This window comes from Bufo bufo, chromosome 5 (genome assembly GCF_905171765.1).
Source record: "Bufo bufo chromosome 5, aBufBuf1.1, whole genome shotgun sequence".
NCBI lineage: Eukaryota > Metazoa > Chordata > Amphibia > Anura > Bufonidae > Bufo > Bufo bufo.
The window spans coordinates 120,840,866-120,866,754 of NC_053393.1; the positions used below are offsets into that span (position 1 = coordinate 120,840,866).

General features: G+C 45.8%; 1 protein-coding gene across 2 annotated transcripts in view; it reads right to left on the reverse strand.

The window, feature by feature from the left end:
* Nucleotides 1-334: 334 nt before the first annotated feature.
* Nucleotides 335-25,889, reverse strand: part of YTHDF3 (YTH N6-methyladenosine RNA binding protein 3) — a 37,170-nt gene continuing 11,615 nt past the window's right edge. For both annotated transcript variants that reach the window (XM_040431397.1, XM_040431394.1), the window contains exons 3-5: nucleotides 22,422-22,507; nucleotides 16,049-17,614; nucleotides 335-1,679 (exon numbers count right to left, since the gene is read on the reverse strand). In XM_040431397.1, the coding sequence (XP_040287331.1) occupies nucleotides 1,656-1,679; nucleotides 16,049-17,614; nucleotides 22,422-22,487 (1,656 nt within the window). In that variant the 5' untranslated portion in view covers nucleotides 22,488-22,507 and the 3' untranslated portion in view covers nucleotides 335-1,655. The remainder of the gene's footprint in view (nucleotides 1,680-16,048; nucleotides 17,615-22,421; nucleotides 22,508-25,889) is intronic.

The window sequence follows — 25,889 nt, forward strand, 5'->3', positions numbered from 1 at the left end:
GAACTGCTCCGATGCTCATGTCAGGGGGACTGCCGGGGTGAAAATGGAGGGATGTCCGGGTTCAGCTCTGAACCCAGGCAACCCCTTTAACACCTTACTATATATATATCCTAGCGATAGTCTGTCAAGGCTTTAAGCAAGAAAAATTCTTGAAAGGGATTGTCCCATCTTGCCACTTCCAGAGAGATGGGACTAAGTGGTGGCCCTGGGTGGAGGGATTATGGAAACTTCCAAGCGGGATGGCACAACTCCCATTTTAGTAATTGGGACAGAGTCCGCTGCTTCTGTAACTCATGAAGTTATGGGAGCAGTGTAGCTTGTTCTGCTACGTCGCTTGTGTAGTTGCCATTTAATACAACGGAAAACACAAACAGCGGCGCACTGTTCCACTCGTCTGTGTCCGTAAGCCCGACCACCTAGGGTCAATGCTTCGTCCCATCGCTCTGTGGAAACGGCAAGATGGGATAAATTCTTTAATTCTCTCAGGATAATTGTCCCCCTGTTATGAAATCTTCAGCACACTATTGCTTTAGGTCAACGACTGAATCTGGTTGGATGTGATCAGGATTAAAGTACTGAATACGAAAGCTTAAAGGATGGGGGGTTTCTGGGTTATAGATGCTGACGACCTATCCCAAGGATAGGTCATCAATAATAGATGAGTGGGGATCCGATATTCGGCATCTCCACCAATCAGCTGTTCATAGCAACTGTCAGAACAAACACAGAGAACGAACCCAGAAGCACAGCTCCGACCACTGTGTAGCCAATACATAATGTACGGCGCTGCCTGCTTCCTGTTCCATTGTCTGTGTTCATTCTGGACAGCTGATGAGTGGGTACCAGGTGTCGGACCCCCTCCAATCGGTTATTGATGACCTATCCTAAGGATATATGTTCTCATTTTAGCGTCTGAAATGGGAGGCATGCATTAAAAATGGTGTGTGAACCCAGAGAAGTGCCCGCTCAGTCTTACAGAAGTATAGATGTGCATTAAACAGGAGGTTGCCACAAAGCTGCATTGATTCCTAACACTAAAACAAAGGGCACCTATGGCAACACAGTATAAGACTTCATTTACCATAGGGATGTCACTACAAAAATTCTCGAGACGACTATTCTTTGAACTCATGATTTAAAGACGGCATGATTTCTTTTTCATTTTACCAGCAGCTAACAAAATAAAAAAATATTTATAAAAAGCAAAAAAGAAAAATTTTAAATAAAATGAATGAAGAGATAATTCTCAATCTCATTAACTAACCACTTTCCTAAGAGTTAGTAATGGACACAAAAAAAAAAAAAAAGGGACAAAGGAATCCTTGCGTTCAATGGGACTCCCGCGCCGCAGCTTGATTACAAAAACGACAGCAGATATTGGTTAAAAGCTTCAGGACAGAAAGTGCTTGACAAGTTCTCAAGTGTTTGGTGATGAGTACAAGGGCAATGCACTGATGAAAAAATAAAAATAATAAAATAAAAAATTTACAAAGGAGGAAGGGGAAGAAAAAAAAAAAAGTCAATTTTATGCTAAAGTGTTCAAGGACGTTGCCAGAAGCAGAAATAAAATGCATTAATTAGGTTTTCTTCCACAAAGTAGGCGATTTCCAGAGTCTGCATCATTAGTGTTTTACAGAAAGATTAACTCCATCTAATTATTGTTTGTTTCGATTTCTCTCCTGAAAAATAAAACAAAAACAAAAAATTAAATGAAGACAAGTTTTTTATTTTGCAGAATTTAAAACGTAACAGTCCTTTCATTTTTTTTTAAAATAAACCTGCAACACAGGCAAAATATAAGAAACTTAGTAATATATTTTATCAGAGAAAAAGATGCATCTGTCTCCTCCGACTCCTCTCCTGCCCCGCACCAACCCAATCCTCTACTCATGCTCACTGAAAACTATATAGAAGTCTATGGAGACGGGAGGAGAAGGGACAAGCTGCTGGATACAGACAGCCTGCCAACGGTTTTACATCATTTACTGTCAAAGTGACCCTCTGGTTCATGAAAAAAACTTCACAATAACTGGGGAATGAAGAGGACACTTACCTGGTGACCTTGCCTCCTTTCATCTTTTTTAGTTGCAGATCCATTACTCTGCCATCCAAAATGGCCACACAGCTTCTGAGACTATCTGATGCAAACAGTGCACCAGTAGCCCAGGTCACTTCCTACTTGTCCAGCTCTGCACTTGGATTGGCCAGTACTGCTCACCTGACCAGAGCTGGCCAATCCAAGGGCATCGAAAAGTGTCTTGTGCTACCAACGGCATAGTGTGAATCAGGTAGTCTGAGAAGTGGTGCCACCATCTTGGATTCTGAGAACAGTTCTGCAGTATTGGAGGTCACCATGTAAGTGTTCCGTTTGTTCCCCAGTTAAAGGGGTTATCCGGGAATTACTACTGATGGCCTATCCTCTGGATAGTTGTGTATTGCTCAATCAGCACTCAGTTTATAGGGTGGTGCACGCATCTAGTCAAGGCGCCCCATGTAGCAATAAGGAGAAGACCAGCACGCACTGTCGTCGTTATAGTGATTCTTCGTTTATTGTCACATACATATATGGAACGTGTCACATATACGTATCTAATGCGACAAACGAAGAAGCATTAGAACTGCTACAGCGAGTGCCGGTCTGTTCTATCCTCAGGATAGGTCATCAGTCTCAGACCAGCGAAGCCCGACACATGGGACCCCGGCTGATCAGACGTTTGAAGAGGTCAGGCGCTCCATGAGCACCACAGCCTCTTCCTAGGCCATGTGATGTCACTGTACATCGGTCACATGGCCTAGTTTCAGCTCACCCCTATCTAAGTCACTGGGGCTGAGCTGCAATACCAACCAAAGCCACTATATGATGTACGGTGCTGTGCTTGGAAAGCGGCCGGGAGCCTGCAGCACTAACCGGAGCTCCAGTGAGAGGTGGCTCCCTAAAACACCTGGACTCAGACCTCTGCCAATGTAATAACTTATTACCTATCCTAAAAATAGGTCATTATCTTTAGGGTACTTTCACACTATTGTTTTTCTTTTCCGGCATAGAGTTCCGTCACAGGGGCTCAATATCGGAAAAGAACTGATCAGTTTTATCCTGCATTCTGAATGGAGAGTAATCCGTTCAGGAGGCATCAGGATGTCTTCAGTTCAGTCGTTTTGACTGATCAGGCAAAAAAGATAAAACCGCAGCATGCTACGGTTTTATCTCCGGCGAAAAAAACTGAAGACTTGCCTGAATGATGTATCTGGCATTTTTTCCCCATAGGAATGTATTAGTGCCATTCAGAATACCGGAAAGCCGGATCCGTCCTTCCGGTATGCGCATGCGCAGACTGAAAAAAAGATGAAAAAAAAAAATGCCGGATCCGTTTTGCCGGATGACACCGGAAAGATGGATCCGGCATTTCAATGCATTTTTTTGACTGATCAGGCATTTTTAAGACTGATCAGGATCCTGATCAGTCTTACTAATGCCATCAGTTGGCATACGTTTTGCCTGATCCGGCAGGCAGTTCCGGCGACGGAACTGCTTGCCGGATCTCTCTGCCGCAAGTGTGAAAGTACCCTAACCTGTATAACCCCTTTAATGTCTTTTTTTCTTGAGCCAGAGGGACACTAACTGCTGGACCCACATCTAAACTGCTCAGTACTGCGATGCTTCTGAGGCCGTGCTACAGAAAGTTAGGAAGTAGAATCTCCTGCTTCTCCATGTCAGCAACCTCCGGCACTCCAGCTGTTCTGAAACTACAACTCCCAGAATCCTCCATTCGCTTCTATAGGAGTTACAAGAACAGGCGAGTAAGTGCGCATGCTGGGAGTTGTAATTTCACAGCAGCTGGAGTGCCGAAGGTTGCAGATCCCTGGTCTAGACAGACGACAGATTACAAAGGGAAAAACTGCTAAAAATACCATATACAGGTCACAGTGCCTAGAAATAGTGTTATTTATCATGTACACCCATGGCATTGAAAAATGAGGTAAAACTATTACACGTCAAGTATTACAGAACAGAATCAATATCACCATCAGCACTTCAGGGGCCAATGAGACCTTTCTTCACCGACAGCGTTTTCTAGGACCCCCAAAAATGTGCTGTATTCCAAGAGAGGCAGAAAGCATGTAGTTCTATTGAAACCAACTAAGAGCAGCGCAGAACCCTAGTGGGCTCCGGCAGACAGGCCCAGGAAGATAACTCTCGCGGTATTTTGCTGCTATCCTTAAACTACTAGGAGCACCTGAATGGCAGTGCTGGATTAGCAAAGGGGTTTTGACATCACATACAATGTGGGCATATCGCTAGGACACGACCCGCACCTACAAGGAGAACGGAGCAGGAGACCTGTGGCTGGAGGACCTTGGGTTTCCCAGGGTCCGTCCACCAAGCGCTGTTCCCATAGAAGTGAATAGGAGCGCACGAGCGGCCCCTGCTCCCATTCATTTCTATAGGGCAGTCAGAAATAGAGCCAGGGCTATTTTCGGCGGCCCCATTGAAGTGAATGGAGGGGGGCTGCACATGCCCCCTTCATTTCCCCGATCCGTTCTGGTTGTATCAGACAATGGGGGCATATCCTAGTGATATGGCCCCATTGTATGTGATGGGAAAATTTTAACAGAAGAGTTTTTCTTCTTTGCATTTTGCTGAATGGTAGGACTGTTCTTAAATAAGTAAAGCTGAAGTTTTTCTCAAACAAAAAAAAGAAGATCTCAGATTCCAGCCATTACAGAAGGTGCCAAGATCCTGTGGTGATCTGAAGCGCTGCATCAGCGCAGCCTGTGCAAGGCCCATCTCTGCCACCCATGCCAGGGTTAATGGCGCGGGAGTAGGGCTGAAACAATTACTCGATTAAATCGAGTAATTAGACACAAAAATAACAGATGCAAATTTTTTGCATCTAGGATTAGTTTGTGCCATGTGACCACAGAGCGGGAGTGAAGCGTTTGCCATTACTTACCGCTCCGTGGTCACCTGCCGGCCCGTCCCGCGCTGCACTGGATTCTGACACATCGCCAGGTCATGGTGCACGTAAGTGCGCACTATGATCAGACGCTGTGTGATGTCAGGATCCAGTGCAGCACGCAGAGAAGAGGAAGGAGCAGTGGAGCTGATGGCACTGGGGGGGGATAGTGGAGCTGATGGCACTGGGGGGGGATAGTGGAGCTGATGGCACTGGGGGGGGATAGTGGAGCTGATGGCACTGGGGGGGGATAGTGGAGCTGATGGCACTGGGGGGGGATAGTGGAGCTGATGGCACTGGGGGGGGGATAGTGGAGCTGATGGCACTGGGGGGGGATAGTGGAGCTGATGGCACTGGGGGGGGATAGTGGAGCTGATGGCACTGGGGGGGGATAGTGGAGCTGATGGCACTGGGGGGGGATAGTGGAGCTGATGGCACTGGGGGGGGATAGTGGAGCTGATGGCACTGGGGGGGGATAGTGGAGCTGATGGCACTGGGGGGGGATAGTGGAGCTGATGGCACCGGGAGGGGATAGTGGAGCTGATGGCACCGGGGGGGGATAGTGGAGCTGATGGCACCGGGGGGGGATAGTGGAGCTGATGGCACCGGGGGGGGATAGTGGAGCTGATGGCACCGGGGGGGATAGTGGAGCTGATGGCACTGGGGGGGATAGTGGAGCTGATGGCACTGGGGGGGATAGTGGAGCTGATGGCACTGGGGGGATAGTGGAGCTGATGGCACTGGGGGGATAGTGGAGCTGATGGCACTGGGGGGATAGTGGAGCTGATGGCACTGGGGGAACTGATGCACTTGGGCTGATCGCACAGTGGGGAACGAAGGGTGTTGGGGACTGATGGTAGGGGGTCTGATGAGTTTTTATAAAGGAAAACAGTCTATTAATTCTCTTCTTATTAGATTACTCGATTAATCGTATAAAAAAAAAAAAAAAAAAAAAAAAAAAAAAAAATCGATAGAATACTCGATTACTAAAATAATCATTTACTGCAGCCCTATGTGGGAGGAAGGAACTGAACAGACTAGACTGCTCTAAAACAAAGCTTCGGACCAAAGAAAGTCTCATGTGCACAAATACGCACGAGACATTTTGCAAAGCATAAAATTGCTTGTACAGGCGATATTGCAACTTCTGGGTTCTGCCTCTCGCAGCTTCAATACAACCTCAAGTATAAGAATAGAGAGAAAGATCAGTCTGTGTCCGCCTCAGCAACGCACAGCGGAAACTGTAGTGTGGCGCCACCTGCTGGGAGAAGTCATGGCCAATTTTATCAAATTGAGCTTCACTTCAATACAGAGTGTAAGAGTATTAGAAAAAATCTGGAAGTCCAAAACCAAAGGGAATCTTAGCATTCACATAGGGGCTCATTCAGACGGCCGTATGTACAGGTGCGCATCCGTTCTGCAATTCTGCGAAACAGATGCAAAAGATGTGGACAGCACACCATGTGCTGTCCGCATCCATAGTTCCGTTGCCCTTCAAATAATAGAGCATTTCGAACAGCCGGCCGTATGAATGAGCCCTAAAGAAGAATCCCTGTGTAACATCTACCCATGAATGTACTAGATACAGCGCGCGTTTAACCTTACGTGCGTTTTCCACCCAGATATTGTTGGGGACTTGATGCAGATCTCACCCTGTGCATTGCAGTGGGTTAAATCCGCAATGACTTTGCAATAAAATTGACATATTGCAGATTTCAAGGTTTTAAAGCTGCACAGCAAACTACATCGACACTGCACAAGAGCTCGCGCACACAACCATATTTTGGGTCCGTATCCAAACCGCAATTCTTTACTGTTCAGCGCATACGGAGAAGAGAATCACGCTCCCCTCACCAGAGGTCACACTACACTTTTTCCCACAGGAGTAAAAATCCTCCCCTTACAGTTTTTGAGGGGTATTTTTAGCCGAGGAGAAGTAATTCAAATACATAATACGTAGGCCTGCACTTGGAGGCTCAGTTTGGGGTCTCTGTCGCAGATTCTGTCAAAAAGACCGGACAAAAAAAATATAAATAAACCTTGCATGCAGGACTTTGTCTGGTAAGAAGACAGGACCCCGAACGGACTCCATCATAGTCGGCGGGGTCTGTTCAGCACCGTTCGGTTATGTGCCCGATCCAGCACTTCTGTTATTTTCATTCTGCTCATCTAACAGTGGTGTGAATGTGCCCTACCGTCAGCTTGTCCAACATACAGGGGTCCGGGGTCGCTCATCCCTATTTACTAACATTATCTCCTAGCAACCATGCGTGAAAATCGCACCGCATCCGCACTTGCTTGCGGATGCTACGCGATTTTCACGCAGCCCCATTCATTTCAGAACATAGAACCTGTTGCGATATTCACGCAGCGCAAGTGCTGCGTGAAAAACAATGCTCATGTACACAGCCCCATTGAAATGAATGGGTCAGGATTCAGTGTGGGTGCTATGCGTTCACGTCACGCATTGCACCTGCGCGGACTACTCGGCGGTGTGAAAGGGGCCTTAGACTTTTTTTAAGGAGTAAAATGGCCTGAACGGCGTCTACGACTCTTATACAGGCGTAATTGCACCCTCTGCCCACCGCCATCTCGTGTCCTAAGGATGCAGCACCTGATGACCATCACTTTTTTCACAGCACACATGGCGATCTTCTGCTATGCAGCGGGGGTAAAGTGATGTGACCTACAGGTGTCACATCAAAAATAGAAAAAGGGCTATAATTTTACTAACAGGCCACTTCTTTAAGGGTGTGCATTTGCATGGTGGGTCAGCAGAAATAGAATAGGAGATCAATATCAGATCAGCGTCCGACACCCCACACATCAGCTGTTCCCGAGTAGCTCCGGCACTGGAACTATACAGACCTCCATACTGCAGCGCGGATCTGATATTGATGACCTATCCAGACAACCCTCCAATTATACAAAAAATATAATAAAATAAACACACACAACATTTAATAGTCATATGTAGAGATGAGCGAATTTCATATTTAGAATTTCGTTCACGCTTCGTTTGCTGATAAAAGGCGAATTGCGTTATGGATTCCATCACCACGGACCATAACGCAAATCTATGACGGAATGCATAACGTAATGCCTTTAGAGGCATTCCGTTATTCATTCCGTCATAATAGAAGTCTATAGCCTGCATAATGGATCCATCCCGCTTCCGTTATGCAGGAGAGGACTCCCCAGCATAACGGAAGCGGGACCCGTTTTGCAGGCCATAGACTTCTATTATGACGGAATGAATAACGGAATGCCTCTAAGGGCATTCCGTTATGCATTCCGTCATAGATTTGCATTAGGGTCCGTGGTGATGGAATCCATAACGCAATTCGCCTTTTACCAGCAAGGGAAGCGTGAACGAATTTCACAAACTAGTCATATGGAAAGGATATTGGGATTCCATATGTTCAAGGCACAATAGCACACGCCTTACATTATATGAAGTGTGTGCACTAAGCAGTCACTTCTTCCTGAACAGATGTGATCAACTCCGAGCTATAGCTGGGAATATACAACGGCAAAAATGCAGCCAATCGGTAAAGTGCACAGAAAAGAGAAAGAAAAAAAGTCTGGTATCAAACAATCCACTAGAAGGAAATTATTAAAATACTAAAAGCATCTCGGAGCATTTCATTGACACAAGGGAACAAAGTTGGGAGCCTATATTTAGAGCAGTGTCATTTATATTCCTAATCTGGCAGTTCAGCCCAGAAGCCACACTTAGAGGATGACTCAGAAGATCACACAGACTGGTGAGTGAAGACATAACCTTTAGCTGCCGCGCATCGCTCCTCCATTTACATTGTCCAAGAGGAAAACAAATGCCTCATTCAAATGGAAGCGGCTCACCTCGAGGACCCCTGGAGAACAGATGATCGCCAGTAGTGCCCAGTGATCTAAAGTGTAAAGGGCCATTTACCGAGAATCCCCAAAGATAATGGCTAACCAGTATTCATAGGAACACATGTCAGCGATTATCTGGCAGTGTAAATGTACCGCCGATTACCCAATGAACGAGCTGAATGCTCACTCATCGGTGTGTACACATACAAAAAGTATGGTTTGCCGGCAGCAGATTATGCTGGGTATACACGATCTGCTGCAAACGAGTCCGTAAGTGGAAGAGCGATGACCTTAGCGTTTACTCCTCCCCATACTGTGAAGGAGATTGATGCATGTAAATATAGCGGTCTCCTCCACCAGTGAGCAGGAGATTGTCAGGAAGGAGCGCTTCCTTCCCAACATTCTGCTGCTCTGTCATCATTTAAGTGTAGTTTCAGGTACTTTTCTGGACAGGCCGCCATGTGTGTATACACGATGAATAACACCATTTCTGGACATTATATGACTACTATTTGATACCTTTAAAGGGGTTGTCCGGGTTCAGAGCTGAACCGAGACATACCCTTATTTTTACCCAGGCAGCCTCCCTTAAGCTAGCATCGGAGCATCTCATGCTCCGATGAGCTCCCTTGCCCTGCGCTACATCGCGCAGGGCACGGGCTCTTTTGTTTTCAATAACACACTGCCGGGCGGAAACTTCTGCCCGGCAGTGTGTTCGGTGACATCACCGGCTCTGATGGGCGGGCTTTAGCGCTGTCCTAGCCATTTTACTGGCAGCCCCATGGAGAGCCCCGGTACGTCACCGGATCTCCCAAAAAATGCCTTTGCCCTGCGCGATTTAGCGCAGGGCAAAGGAGGGCATCGGAGCATGAACTGCTCCGATGCTCCTGTCAGGGATGCTGCCGGGGTGAAAATGAAGGGATGTCCAGGTTCAGCTCTGAACCCGGACAACCCCTTTAAATGAGTACTTTCATTTCAAGAAAATTTGCAGAAATCAATAGTACAAGTGAATACAAGAAACCCAGTAATTTATCATATAAGAGAAAAATGCTTCTTTATACACTTATCAGCCACTTCTCCTGCACTGATCATTTATCTTCAATTAAGAGCTAAAATGAGTCTCGAGTGACTAGACGGATTATGATGTCACTGAAGGGTCGATGTTACATGTTGCTCATAGAAGTCTATGAAGAGAGAAGGAGAGAGCAGCTGGAAGGAGACAGAGGCACAGATTCACAAACACTGCTGCATCATCCAAATTTACAAACTGATGTAAATGAAGGATTCCCAGCAACAATGTTCGGTACTGCTGTACTATGTCCTCCACGCTGAAGAGAGGATGAGGGTTTCCTTTTCTGTGTATGTGAGACATCACAGCAGCTAGTCTACACACAAGTTCGGGGAAAGCAGACACTAGGGCCCATGCATACGGTGCAGGTTTGTGTGCTGAAAATAGATGCCAAAACAGCACATAAATCCACTCTATCATCATTTTGGTGCAGATCTTCTGGTTAACAACTCCATTGAAGTCTATAGGGAAAACCACTCTACAGTAGGTGCGGAATTGCACAATTGACATACTGCGGATTTTAAAAGCCACACAGCAGGTCAATTTCTGCACCGAAGGAAAAAAAATAAAAAATTTGTACATGAGTTTTGTCAAATCTCATTCGCTTTGCTGGTATTGTATTTCTCTGTGGTTTTCCGCAAGAAAGTCTGCACGTAATCCGCAATAGGTACAGTTACCCTTTGAAATAAGAGTCTGCGGGGGCGGGGACGACGACTAGTGATTACTGCAGAATACACAGAAAATAATGAGCAGATATCGTTTTAATTCTTATGTACACACAGCTTATTCAGAAAGGTAACCTGAAATGACATGTTGTCAAGACAGCCAACTTTTGCCACTTCTGCCTTCACTTTTGAAAACTACACAGTGCTTAAAGGGGTTTCCCAATTTTTATATTGATAGCTTACCCTTAAAGGGGTTATCCAGGAAATGATAGCCTATCCTCTGGATAGGTCATCATTATCACATTAGCGGGGCTCTGCCGCTCAGCTGCTTAGGGTGCCGCCACACTCAGAGCTCTGGCAAGTGCTGCAAACTCCCAGCGGCTTTCCAAGCAAACTGCCTTACATAGTCTAGCACAGGGATGCTCAACTTGCGGCCCTCCAGCTGTTACCAAACTACAACTCCCAGCATGCCTGGAATGCCTACAGCCATTAGGGCAAGCTGGGAGTTTTAGTTTTGCAATAGCTGGAGGGATGCAGGTTGAGCATCCCTGCGGATATGCTTGGAATGACAGCTCAGCCCTTTTGCTTCAAATGAGGCTGAGCCGCAACTAGGCCACGTGATTGATGTACAGTGACATCACATGGGCTAGGAAGAGGCCACGGCGCTCACGGAGCACCTGACCTCTTCTAACAGCTGATCGATGGGGGTCCCCAGAGTCTGACCCTAGCTGATCGGATATTGATGACCTATCCGGGAGGAATTAGGAGCCTTTAGGAGCTCTTAGAGGGGGGTAGTGATCAGGGCTACAGATAGAGACGTCAAAGCAGCTTTTTAATAGAGCTCAGGGAAAAAGGATAAAACTGCCTGCAGAGAAGGACGTAGAAGACAAACTGTTGAAAATGTGAAATAAAGACCAACTGGCAAATTATTTTTAGCGGAAGATAGAATGTGTATGAAGGCTCTCATTCATCAAGGTCATGGTAGGTCTATAGTAATTATCACAGTATCCGGCAGAGCAACTGGCCGTACGTTTTGCTAGTCATCTGACTGCCTCTCAATCACAATACTAATTAAGAAAGCCAGTCAGATGACCAGCGTAACATCTTGAAAAGAAAAATAAGACCAGTCCGGTTGCTCTGACTTGTCTCTACTAAAATAAGCACTTGGAAAAAAAAATAAAACATCAAACATACCACCTGATTTAGCAGATGCTTTTTCCCCGTTTAGAAAATGTACCCACAGTAATGTGCTGATTTTTATTTGCACAGGTTTGTATTTACCTTGTTACGGAGATAAGTCTTTGTCCGTATCTCTTCCTACCGATGGATACAAAACTCCCGGTGTCTTGTACTAACAGCTCCCGCCCCGGCCGGTGGCGTGGAGCGGCTAGTGACGTCACTCCTGCAGCTAAGGGTACTTGCAGGTGCCAAAATTCCTCCAATGCGTTTCGGACAGTACACAGTCCTTCCTCAGGGAGAATTACATGGCTCTTCCCAGGTGCCCTCTTTATGTGCGCTCGCTCTAAGGTATTACCTATTTAACTCCTTGTTATCCACACCCTGTTGTGATGCATCCCAAAAGGCAGGCTACTTTACACATACATTCTTATGTTATTCAAATGCAAACAATTCTATCTCAGCATTCAAGCCGCTGGGTATTGGGGAATTTATATTAAATATCCATTTGGTTTCCGCTCTAGACATCTCTTTAATAAAGTCACCAGCCCTTTTGTTCTTCTCCACCATTTCTATTCCGCAGAACATTGATCCACTGAAGCTTCCTTCGTGCTTTTCTTTATAGTGGCGTTGATAGCAGGTGTCCCTCAGATTTCGTTTGGATATTATATACATGTTCCCCTATTCTTTTCTTTAGCTGCCTTTTTGTGCGCCCCAATGTATATTTTATTGCACGGACATATTATATATATATTACTCCCCAACTATTACAGGTGATAAATTATTTAATGTCATGTTTATAGGAACCCTCATTATTATTTATTTGCGTTTGAATTATATTGCTACGTGATTTTTTACATCCCACACACCTTTTACAGAGGTAAAATCCTTTTATTAGCCGACTTGCACTTTGTATCTCTTTTTTATTGCTTATTGATATACATTTGTTTGTATCCATCGGCAGGAAGAGACACTGACAAAGACTTCTCAGTAAGGGCTCTTTCACACTTGCGTTCTTGTCTTCCGGCATAGAGTTCCGTCGTCGGGGCTCTATGCCGGAAGAATCCTGATCAGGATTATCCCAATGCATTCTGAATGGAGAGAAATCCGTTCAGGATGCATCAGGATGTCTTCAGTTCCGTAACGGAACGTTTTTTCGGCCGGAGAAAATACTGCAGCATGCTGCGCTTTTTGCTCCGGCCAAAAATCCTGAACACTTGCCGCAAGGCCGGATCCGGAATTAATGCCCATTGAAAGGCATTAATCCGGATCCGGCCTTAAGCTAAACGTCGTTACGGCGCATTACCGGATCCAACGTTTAGCTTTTTCTGAATGGTTACCATTGCTGCCAGGACGCTGTATACTTACCGTCCGTGCGGCTCCCGGGGCGCTTCAGAGAGTGACGTCAGGGCGCCCCACGCGCATGGATGACATCATCCATGCGCATGGGGCGCCCTGACGTCATTCTGGAGCGCCCCGGGAGCTGCACGGACGGTAAGTATACTGCTCCCCCGCTCCCCACTACTACTATGGCAACCAGGACTTTAATAGCGTCCTGGGTGCCATAGTAACACTGAACGCATTTTGAAGACAAATCAGTCTTCAAATGCTTTCAGTTCACTTGCAGTGTTACGGATCCGGCGGGCACTTCCGGCAAATGGAGTACACGACGGATCCGGACAATGCAAGTGTGAAAGAGCCCTAACAAGGTAAATACAAACCTGTGCAAATAGAAATCAACACATTACTGTGGGTACATTTTCTAAACGGGGCAAAAGCATCTGCTAAATCAGGTGGTATGTTTGATGTTTTTTTTAAGCGTGTTGTTCCATGCAGTAGTTGCGTGCGGTCCTACTGCGATACCGCTGCCATTTCAGGGGCAATCAGGAAAGAAGCGCTATTGAAACATTCCTTTTTTATTCTACTAAAATAAGCAGCAAGTAATATTAGAAATTGGCACTAAAGATGTATATAGCCTTTAAAGGGATTCTGTCACCTCTTTTTACCCTATAGAGCTGCGGACATGCACGGATAGATCGCCGCTAGCATGTCCGCAATATACCTGTCCCATATCTCTGTGTGGTTTTATTGAGTCTAAAAAAAGATTTTATATATATGTAAATCAGCCTGGTAAGGAGCCGAAGGGGCTGTACTAACCGTTCTGGAGCACAGCCACGCCCCCCTGTGAAGGAGCCCAGCACCGCCTGTATCCACGAATCTCCTCCTTGCTTACGAAGTCAGATTGCCGTAATCTCGCGGTGCGCGAGCTCGCACATGCGCAGTGCCGGCATAGTGTTCCTTCCCTGTGCTAGAATCAGCCTGAGGGAAGGAACTGCGCATGCGCGAGCTCGCGCATCTCGAGATGACGGCGATCTGACTTTGTAAGCAAGGAGATTCGTGATTTCAGGCGGCGCTGGGCTCCTTCACAGGAGGGCATGGCTGGGCTCCAGAACGGTTAGTACAGCCCCATTGGGTTCCTTACCAGGCTGATTTACATATATATAAAATCATTTTTTAAACTTAATAAAACCACGCAGAGATATGGGACAGGTATATTGCGGACATTCTAGCGGCGATCTAGCCGTGCATGTCCGCAGCTCTATAGGGTAAAAAGAGGTGACAGAATCCCTTTAAAAGCACCAAGAAAAAAAAAATCTCATTTAGGACTAAGGCTACTTTCACACTTGTGTTTTTGCTGGATCCGGCAGGGTTCAGCAAAAACACTTTCGTTCTGATAATACAACCATCTGCATCCGTTATGTGCAGATCCGGTTGTATTATCTTTAACATAGTCAAGTCATGAACTCCAATGTAAGTCAATGGGGGACGGATCCGCATCCCAGGACGGAAATCAAACCGTAGCATGCTGCGGTATACTCTCCAGTAGGAGAACGGAATAGAATGCATTTTGAAGCATTCTGTTCTGTTCAGTTACGTTTTGTCCCCATTGACAATAGGGACAAAATGGAAGCGGTTTTTTTCCGGTATGACTGATCTCAATACCGTAAAATATTAACGCTAGTAGCCTTACACACTCAGGTCGTTAAAGGGGTCGTCTCACTTCAACAAATGACATTTATCAAGTAGAGAGTTAATACAAGGCACTTACTAATGTATTGTGATTGCCCATATTGCCTCCTTTGCTGGTTTGATTAATTTTTCCATCACATTATACACTGCTCGTTTCCATGGTTACAGAACACTCTGCAATCTAGCAGCAGCGGTCGTGCTTGAACACTATAGGAAAATGCTCTTACCTATGTGTGCTCCAGCGGTCCCAGCCACCAGAGAGGCTAGCACGTTTTCCTATAGTGATATGATAATACAGATTGCAGGGTGGCCGTAACCATGGAAACAGGCAGTGTATAATGTGATGGAAATATGAATCAAGCCAGCAAAGGAAGCAATATGGATAATCACAATACATTAGTAAGTGCCTTGTATTAAAGGGTTTCTATCACTTCATATGACATAATTAGCTGGCAGACACTAGCGATCTGCTAGTGTCTGCTCTGGCCAACCATCCTACTATAATCACTTGTGGGGCAACGGTTTTGCTAAAAAACTAACTTTTATAAATATGCTAATGAGCCTCTAGGTGCTATGTGGGCGTCATTAGCACCTAGAGGCTCCGTCTACCTTCATACACAGCGGCCGCCCAGCACGTCCCTCCAGCCCGCCCATGTCCTCCTCCGTGTGACGCAGCGGCCGAATTCTCGCGCATGCGCCGTGCGCGGCTGTATTCGGCGCATTAGAGATGTCTGAGCTCAGAGCGGTCAGACATTCAATGCGCATGCGCCGAATACAGCCGCGCATGCGCATTGAATGTCTGACCGCTCCGAGCTCAGACATCTCTAATGCGCCGAATACAGCCGCGCACGGCGCATGCGCGAGAATTCGGCCGCTGCGTCACACGGAGGAGGACATGGGCGGGCTGGAGGGACGTGCTGGGCGGCCGCTGTGTATGAAGGTAGACGGAGCCTCTAGGTGCTAATGACGCCCACATAGCACCTAGAGGCTCATTAGCATATTTATAAAAGTTAGTTTTTTAGCAAAACCGTTGCCCCACAAGTGATTATAGTAGGATGGTTGGCCAGAGCAGACACTAGCAGATCGCTAGTGTCTGCCAGCTAATTATGTCATATGAAGTGATAGAAACCCTTTAACTTTCTCTACATGATAAATGCCATCTGCTGAAGTGAGACAAACCCTTTTAATCTACTGTACGCTCTATGCATACCACTGACATGTATTGTAAAAGAAATATGGAAAGAATCTTTTGGAAACCAAGTGTAAAATACTGAAATCAGCTGCCACACCCTTACCCTACGCATGGCTTCCTCCTCTTCTTGACGCTTCTCGTAATGTGCAAAGTCATCAAAGATAGAGGTTGTATGCTTGAAAGTCGCAATTATTTTAAGGACTTGCTTGGCTTTTTCTAGGGGTACCTCTTGAGTGTCCCTTGAGTTGGTAACAGGCTTATTGTCGTTGTTTTCCAAACGAATGTGTCGCAGTTGGTTGTTGGGAACGTCTTTGACAAAGACCCATTTGACTTCAAACTTTCCCTTCCACTTGTCTTGTGACCAGACTCCAGCATACGCATTATAGTCTACAACAGACTTCATCTCTGCGACTCCACAAAAATGTCCACTCCCATTTACGCTGAAGAGTAAATAAAGTGGCCCTTTACCATTCAAGGATCGGTAAGCAGCATCCAAACGCTTATTGCCATGCTCAGTACTGCACCAGATTGAGTACTTGATAGAGCGGTGAATATCGTCCTCGGAGTAGCTTTTGATTATGAACACGCGCCCATTTTTCAGACTCCAGTCAAAGTCTTTGGGATTATAGTTGTTTATGGCCTTCAATTTCTCCAGTACAGGGTGAACCTCAACACCTGGTGAGGAGCTGACAGGCACAACACCTAGGCTAAAGTTCTCATTTCCAGATACATTGTTCTGATTGAAGCCTACGCCCCGGTTCCTAGGTGCCACCCAGCGGTTCTGAAGCTGCTGCTGCACCTGGTGTGTCAGGGGCGGCTGCTGAGGTCCTTGTTGCTGCTGAAGCTGCTGTTGAGGCAGTTGGTTTTGCACCATGGGTAGAGGTTGCGTTAATGGCTGAGGCTGCTGAATTACAGGCTGAGGAGGCAGAATTGGCTGAGCAAGAGGGGTCTTTACCACAGCCCCCTTATCATCCCAAGTTCCAATATTGATGTTGTGTTTTATAGGCGGTGGAGGAACTGCAGGGCTACCAATACCCATATTGCCCTTCGGTTTAAGTTTAGGCTGAGGTTTTGCTGGCTTTCGAGCAATGGCAGCCCAAGAGGTTGGTTTGGGTGCAGAACTGCTAACTGGAGGCACGCTATTTGCGGCTATACTAGTCATTCCTGCACTAGTCAAGGCTGAGCCAACAGTTTTTGTTACAGCAGCAGTCATGTCCCCGCCAATCTTCAGTCCTGTCATTCCTTGCTCGATGCTGTTAATCCCTGGTACTTTACTTAAAGTATCATTGCCAAAACCAGCTTGGCCATCAGTAATGGCTCTACCAAGGGAACTAGGGGGGTATCCGTAGCTGCTGCTATAGGCAGAACTTTGAGTCGATTGTCCCTGAGATCCACTTGTCCCCCATGTGGAGAAGTCTGCATTCCCAGGAAAAAAGTTAAACCCATGCTGGCTTAGGAAAGGAGGAGTGTTCCCCAAAGCGCCAGGCTGACTAAACACTCCATCCGGTATGTAGTGGTGTTCTCCATTGCTCATCTGTCCATACAAGTACGGCATTGGTGGGTCTCCCGCGGTTGACCATGCTGCCTCCCCAAGGGAGTAAGGAAATCCAATGGATGGAGCATAATAACTAGGCATGTAAGGGTCTGACATTGGTGGATAGCTATTACTCTGTAACAAAGAAAAAAATCAATTAACTTCAATAGACAACTAACGCCATAGTGGAAATATTTTACAGTCGGGTAAAAAAGGTGCAACTTGCATGAAACATATTCATATTACAAAAGAAAAATTAATATTGTTCTAAGCAGATAACTTATGCCGGCTAACAGCTGACTACTACCAATTGCCATCAGCGTTTTTTAAGCCCCTTATCCAACTTTCAACAGACTTAATACACTGCCGAGATCCATAAAGGTGCACAATTCTGAAGGAATATAGGGGGCAATTAAAGCGGTTGTCTCACATAAGACATTGGTGGCCTATCGCTAGGATAGGCCACCAATGTCAAATTGATGCGGGTCCTACCTATAGAACAGAACCCCTAAAGTGAACAGAGGGCAGCCACACTATTTCCAGCGGTCCCATATAAGTGAACGGAGGGGCGACCTCACTTGAGCGGTGGGCTCTCCATTCATTTTTATGAAACTTCCGAAAATAGCCCAGTGCTTTCGCTCAGCTATTTTCGGAACTCACAAAGAAATTAATGAAGAGCACGCTTGCTCATGCACGGCTGCTCTCCTTTACTTTCAGGCGCCTGTTCTGGAGACCTGCACCTACCTTTTGCAAGAATATGCCACCAATGTCTGAGATGGTAAAACCCCTTTAAGACTCATAATTCATGTACAAAACTTGTGTCAGCATGATCAACCCTACTGCCTGGAAGGGTTGGCCATGCTGATTAAAATGATAGCTTTCTTTTGTTTGTATGTAAAACAGCTGTAGAGATATCTGCATTTGTATTCATATGCAAATGAGCAAGTTGGAGCACCAGGAGGTGCAGTTGAATCATTGGAGCACTGTTTTTGTGACATTGGTCTGCACACTCTCCACTCCCATTGATTGACATGGTTTGACATCAGCATGCTGAGGGCAGAGTTGTGTCCTAGAATGTACATCTTGTATACAATATAATCTTACCATGATGAAACTAAAGGTTTTCTATGCTTAGAAAGCTAATAGATATCACATTATATGATTATAAGAGCATCAGCATATATGTATTCACTTTCTAAGTATAAAAAAAAACACTTCAAGGGTTATGCAGGCAGTTTATATTGATGACGTATCCTCAGGATAGGTCATCAATATCTGATTGGCAGGGGAGCCAGATGTTGGACACCTGCCAATCAGCTGTTTGAAGAGGAGGCAGCGCTCCATGCGAGCGGTACATGCTCTTTATTACACAGCGTGTTGTCTCGGAAGTGAAGTATAATTACAAATACTCACTCCACTCACCTAAAAGGAGCGAGTATTTGTAATTACACTACGCCACGGCTGCAAGTGAGAAGACGCGTTGTGTAATGAAGAGGAAGAGCGCCACCCTGCCAATATACCGCCTGCATAATCCCTTTATCATGTTAATGCTATAGCCTGGAGGTAAGTGGCCAGCCTTGAATGTAGATGTCTCAACTTCATATCCCAGGAGAGACTTCTAGATTTTTTTTAACCCATAATAAAAGGTTATAGCCTTACTATATTGACAATAGCCGTTTTCTACACTAAGAAAGCTAATACAGATTACTCGTTTCTTTATAATCATATTGTGCCTGTGCATTTTACACGCTGCATTTTGACAAAATGAGCAAAAACACACAGCCACACTGCAAAAAAAAGCCATGCACTAACAATCTGGCTAAAAGCTCCATGTATATGACTTGGCCAATCTTAAAGGGAACCTGTCACCGGGATTTTGTGTATAGAGCTGAGGACATGGGGTGCTAGATGGCCGCTAGCACATCCGCAATACCCAGTCCCCATAGCTCTGTGTGCTTTTATTGTGTAAAAAAAAAACGATTTGATACATATGCAAATTAACCTGAGATGAGTCCTGTATGTGAGATGAGTCAGGGACAGGACTGATCTCAGGTTCATTTGCATATGTATCAAATCGTTTTTTTTACACAATAAAAGCACACAGAGCTATGGGGACTGGATATTCCGGATGTGCTAGCGGCCATCTAGCAACCCATGTCCTCAGCTTTATACACAAAATCCCGGTGACAGGTTCCCTTTAACTGTCAAGAAAAAAAGGACTTTAAATATGAAAAGTGGTAACACGGCAATAAACCACATTCTATTTGTGTGATGCGAGAGGAGCCCCAGTATCTGCTTTAGGACATGTCCAGTCTGCATTTCTACGCTTTATGTTCATCCGATTTTAGCCCGGCCTCACAATGTACATCTTACATTACTTTAAGCTTTATTGTATAAACCATTTGTTGCCATCTATAATAAACTGGAGTAATATAACCTATCGCCTCCTATTTCGCTGAATAAAGCCCTATGTGTGCTGGCCAATGTATAATAGACTGATTCTGTGTAGGCCACTCTTCCACCAGATGGTTCCTTTCAGCTTGGTCATTAATTATTCATTGCATTTCAAAAGCCGACAGAAAGTACAATTGTTTTTCACACAAGTAAACAGTGAACGAGCTCCTTGTTTGTCAGGAACTTGACACGCACAATTTTTGGCTCTGCAAACTGACAAGAAGGTGCAGCCCATTATTTGAATAGCACATGATGCAATTAGAAACAAATAATCATAAAAAAAAAAAAAAAAACTGCAGGATTGGGTACTACTATGTGATGTCGGATCGGCTGGAAAGGCCCCTTTACACAGGTCAATGATTGGTGCAATTATCGGGAATACTCGCTCACGATAACTGCCCTGTGTAAGGCTAGGTCTACACAACGACATTTGACGCGCGACAAATTTTATAATAAAAGTCTATGATGTCGCACTGCGACATGCTGTGCCTGTGATGCGACAGTCGTAAAAAATCCATTATTGTCACGCGACACGTCGTCCTGTAGACCTAGCCTAAAGGTGCCACCGATCGTCCAATGAATGAGTAAACGCTCATTGACTGAGTGAATACCTCACTGGTGCAGTCACCTAAGGCTGGGGCTACATGAGGATATTGGCCATGACAGCCGTCACACAACCAAGGATCGCGGTGTAGTAGTGCAGACACACTGCGAAAAAATCCAGCAGGGTTGCTGGGATTGCAGTCGTGGTAACCTGTGAGTCTCACTCCAAATCCATTCATTTCTATGGCTGCACCGCTACACTGACAGCTGTCACGCCTGACCTCATCATGTGGCCGCATCCTAAATCATTGTTTTTGGGCAGCAGATTGTGCTGTCTAACTCTCTATGGGATCAAGCAAGCGTAGTAAAAGGTCACTCGTCCTCACACAGCAGATGCGATTGCTGCATGTAAATGCAGCTCTCACCCTCCTCTGAGGAGAATGCAATTAAAGGGATTCTGTCACCAGGTTTCACCCCTGTCAGCTAAACATATGCTGATGTTCAGGGCCTCATCACGATTCCTAATGTGGGCTTATAAATGTCATCTGTAGCCTTATTTTGCTAAAAAACAGCTTTTACTAACCTGTCACTCAAAGAAATAAGGTGCCCAAGGGGATGTCAAGTGATGCAAGGGGCCCGCTGCCGTTCGTGCCCAGCGCCGCCTTTCCAGACTTCTGCGCCGCCTCTAGCTCTCCCTCCCTCCCCCCTCCTCCTGCTGCTGCTGCTGTAAGATCTCGCGCGTGCGCACAGGGCTCTGCCTGATGCGCCCGCGCGGACTTCTTCATTTGGCTTCTTACAGCAAAGTGCGCATGCGCCGGATTTCGCTCAACCCCCTGTATGACCTGCACTCTGGCGCCAGCCTCTCAGAGCCCTGTGCGCACGCGCGAGATCTTACAGCAGGAGGAGGGGGAGGGAGGGAGAGCGAGAGGCGGCACAGAGGATTAGGAGGCGGCGCAGAAGTCTGGAAAGGCGGCGGTGGGTGCGGCAGGCACCTTGCATCGCTTGCCATCCCCTTGGGCACCTTATTTCTTTGAGTGACAGGTTAGTAAAAGGCTACGGATCACATTTAGAAGCCCACATTAGGAATCCTGATGAGGCCCTGAACATCAGCATATGTTTAGCTGACAGGGGTGAAACCTGGTGACAGAATCCCTTTAATAATTGCCTACTGTGTCGGCCTGTGTAACGAGGCCTTAAAACATTTTAAAAAATGGGTCAACAATATAATGTGTATGGAGGTAGCCACCACTCTAAAAATGCAATCACTACTGCAGACAGAAGTGTCCATCGGGGTCTGTTTATCCCTTCTTCATATTAAATACGCACACTGATCCAATCTGAACATGCGCGTTTAGCCTAGAGCGGAGATGAGCAACCTGAGGGCCTCCAGCTAAACTACAACTCCCAGCATGTCCAGACTGTCTACAGCCATCAGGCTACAGAAGGGCATGGGGGGAGTTGCAGTTTTACAACAGTTGGAGAGCCGCAGGTTGGCCATCCCTGGCCTAGGGGGAAATGAAGATAACATTTGCAACTAATGACAGTGAATGTGCTCATGCAGAAACCCAACAGGTTCAGACTCTTATCGACTGTTGTGTTGCAGCAAGGCTACCCAGTCACAATCATTAGGCGTAGGTAGTCGTGCAACTACAAGTCACCATGTTACCCTGCCTAGCCCAATAGGGAAGTCGATATAGTAGTTGGCCCAATGATTGTTTGGCTGAAATATCATGTATGACAGACTTCAGCCTTTTTTGGTCCAAGGGCCACACCGTCACCATGTAAAATGGCCCCAATAAAATGTTGACGTAAGGTCAATGTTCATAAGCACAGCCACAGCTAAAACAAACGCCCTGATCACACCAAAGGGCAATGCATCTTATGTAATACATGATAAATATTTTGTTTTATGTTACACGCTGATCATTTTAATGCGTCCACCTACCTGATTCGTCTGGCTGGTTAGATATGGCTCAAAGTCATCATCGTTTACTGCATCTTTCTGATGCATTGAACCGTTCTGTACTGCAACTGAAGACAAAAATTGTTGTTAGGTTACAGCGCACACATCTATAATTCACCATAAAGCCAAGACGTATGTATTATCCTACAAGGAAAGCCTTCTGCAAGCCAAAAGGGGTGAAGTATGTGTTTTTCTTTCATGCTATTCATTATTACTATTAGATCCTTCTCCAAAGTATAGCAGGCCGTAAGCACCACAGTTAAAATGAATGAGATACAATGCACTTTGGGGAACATATCACTTTGTGATCGTTTTGTCTTCAATTTTTGATAGGGGCAAGGTGACCAAAAAATTGTGAATTAAGCATTAAGGCATTCATCGCACAGGAAAGACTTTTCTATTTTAATAGTTTGGCCATTTTCTGATGCAGCGATATCCATTAAGTTTTATTTTTTATTGTTTATTTTAGATGTAAATTGGGAAGTGGATGATTTGAACTTTTTGTATTTGCCATTTTAACTTTTTTTACTGTAAATTTTAGTCCCCTTAGGGGACTTGAATAGGTGTTCTTTGACTGCTTGTACCACAGACTGCAAAAGAATACTATTGCAGTTTATGGGATTTTTACAGGCCGTCTGTGAATCTATGCCGCAGGCACAGCTTTGCAGGCAGCCCAAAATTACAGACTTGGGAACCTTCACAAGGCTCCGGGCTGTCAGAGCAACCAATCAAAGCCCTTTGTTTTCACGATGGAGGCTCTGATCAGAGGACAGAAGGAGCACACTACTCATTTAACATCAGCATCTGGACTGGAGGGGGGGGGGGGGGTATTGAAATGACTAATCTGACTTCTCTCTGATCCTGGTCACTGCGTACAGTCCTGGCTGTATTACACAGCTGGCACCTGCTACATATGGAGCAGTACGAGTTGATCCCAGCGTATAGTGGGGTCCTCATCTGCAGTGACCATGATAAGAGATAAGCAAGATCCCGGCCATTTAACCCTCAAATTCTGCCCTCTCAAAGACCAACCGCGGGGCTCCGATCGGTTGCTGTGACAGCCTGGTGCCTTGTGAAGCCTTCATACAGGCGGCTGGAAACTGTAGGGATCGTTACAGCAATTGTTTGTCGCCCCCTACACTTTTAATAACGTCAGCAGCACATCCCCGTTTTACACAGGGAGATGTGCTGCTGACCAGATAGTATTTTTGCAGATCTGCGATTTGAGGATCCCAAAACGGATAAAGTTGTGTGTATGGGGGCCTAATACAGAACTAGGAGGCATATTTCATTTTCGTTGGGCTATACACTCAGTTAGAGGATATTTTGCAGTTCCTTTATTCTGGGGCCCTACTAAAAAGGTGGCACTCTTGAGTTGTAGGCAGAAGAAATTAAAACTGGTTTAACTAGAGGATAGTATACGGTGCCTGGTCATTTTGGCCTACATTACGCTCTTGAATATCCCATTTGCAGTAAAAACAGTGAAACTCTCAAGCTCCAAACCCATTTCCTATAAGCCCTGCACCGCCTACATTTTTCTTATTCAGCCTGAACCTTCAGTAAATAGTGCTTACAACTAACACTGTTCCAGAACATGAATCAACAGGATGAGAAAACAAAGCTTTCCAGCTGCGAGCCAGTACAGACAAGGAAAAATCCCCCAATAGTTCACTGGAAAATCCCAAACTGGGAGTTACTTGCCAGGCAACTTAGAATTACTCCGTGGTTCTCACCCCTAGTATGCCACGGATCATCCAACGCTACTGAATATTTGGCCATGCAGGGGAGACTACGAGGACTTCATACACTGAGAATTGCTTGGTATCACACAATTAGATTTTTTTTTTATTATCAAGGAAAAATCACAAGGTCAGGAACATAATTTGTCAATTAAGCAAAGTGGAAGAATTGCGCCAGCCATGAAGATGGACTGGTCCCAAAAATAGGCAGGTTACAGAGGAAAACAATAAAAAAAAATGTGATGCATGTTCCATTGGACACCATAGAAGCATTGCTTCCAGGGGGAGAACACTTCTCTACATGCAGAGTCGAACAGTGCCTGTACGGTTCTAGTTTTCCCATTAAAGAGGCTCTCCGCTTCTGCTATATTGATGACCCATCTACAGGATAGGTCATAAATATCAGAACAGTGGAGGCCCAACTCCTAACACCCTCTCTGATCAGCTGTTTGCTTATCTCGCCTCCATTTACCTGCTCGCCATCCACATGGCAGGGGCGAGCAGTGTAACTTTAATGTGATGGCTCAGTTCCTATCCACTTGAAGTGAATGGGACGCTGGCGCTGTAATTACACTGCCAGCCCCTGCAATGTGGACAGCGAGCAGGTAACCAGAGAACACAGGGCTGCATTCTTTCCAAAACGCTGCACGGCGGGAGTGCCGGCAGTTGGACCCCCACCGATCTGATACTAATGACCTATGCTGAGGAGAGGTCAGCAATACAGCAAGAGGACAACTCCTTTAACAACACAATAAGTGTATGACTGCTGGGACCACCAACAATCATGAGAACTGGGATCACAACACAGCTAAACCATGTACTCTGCAGTCACCCCCATTCCAATCGCACACAGGACTCTGGGGCACCCTTTTGTCATTGGGTGGGTGGTGGGGGGGCCCAGTGGTAAGACCCTCAGCGATCAAACTTGTAGCCTGTGGATAAGTAACAAATGTAGCTCATAGGCCAAACTCAAATCCCTCACTGATTGATGTAGCTGCCAACTAACATACAGCAATCGCTGGTCAGATATTTTTTGCCTAAGTACCAACTTTATTATCCCTTTCATATAAAATTTAAATCATGCCGTTGTTTAGGTCGGCTGCCTACCTACGAGTCCAAAGGAGGAGCAGTCATCACCACTGCCAATCCAGTATACGAAACAGCGCCGATCACGAACGATAGAACTGACCTGCATTCACAACGCTGGTTGTTCCAGAGATCAGATCTATCAGTAATCCTGTTTGTCCAGTGTCTGCACAGCGCAAGGTCTGCCGATAGAACTTCTTAACATCTACCTGCTGCTTCAGGAGACTTCCGTATGAAGAACAACACTATATCTGGCCATTATATGACTTGTACATATTTTGCAGTTTTTCCCCTCTCTCTAATTCTCAGTTTTCTCTGAGCTAATGGGTGGACACTCCTGTACCTTAAGGGCTCATGCCCACGGCTGTTCCCATATTGCGGCCGTATACACCCCACGTCACAGAAGTGAACCCATTCACCTGAATGGGTCCGCAATGTTCTATTTTTTTGCGGTGCAGACGGATGACGGACCCATTCACGTTGAAAGGGGTCTGGATCCGTCTGCGGAATCCGCATTGTTGCCCGTGCATTCAGGTTCCAAATACACAGAACGGCCGTGTGCATGAGCCCCAATTCTCAGTTTTCCCTGAGCTAATGGGTGGACACCAGCCGTTATGTCGTCTCC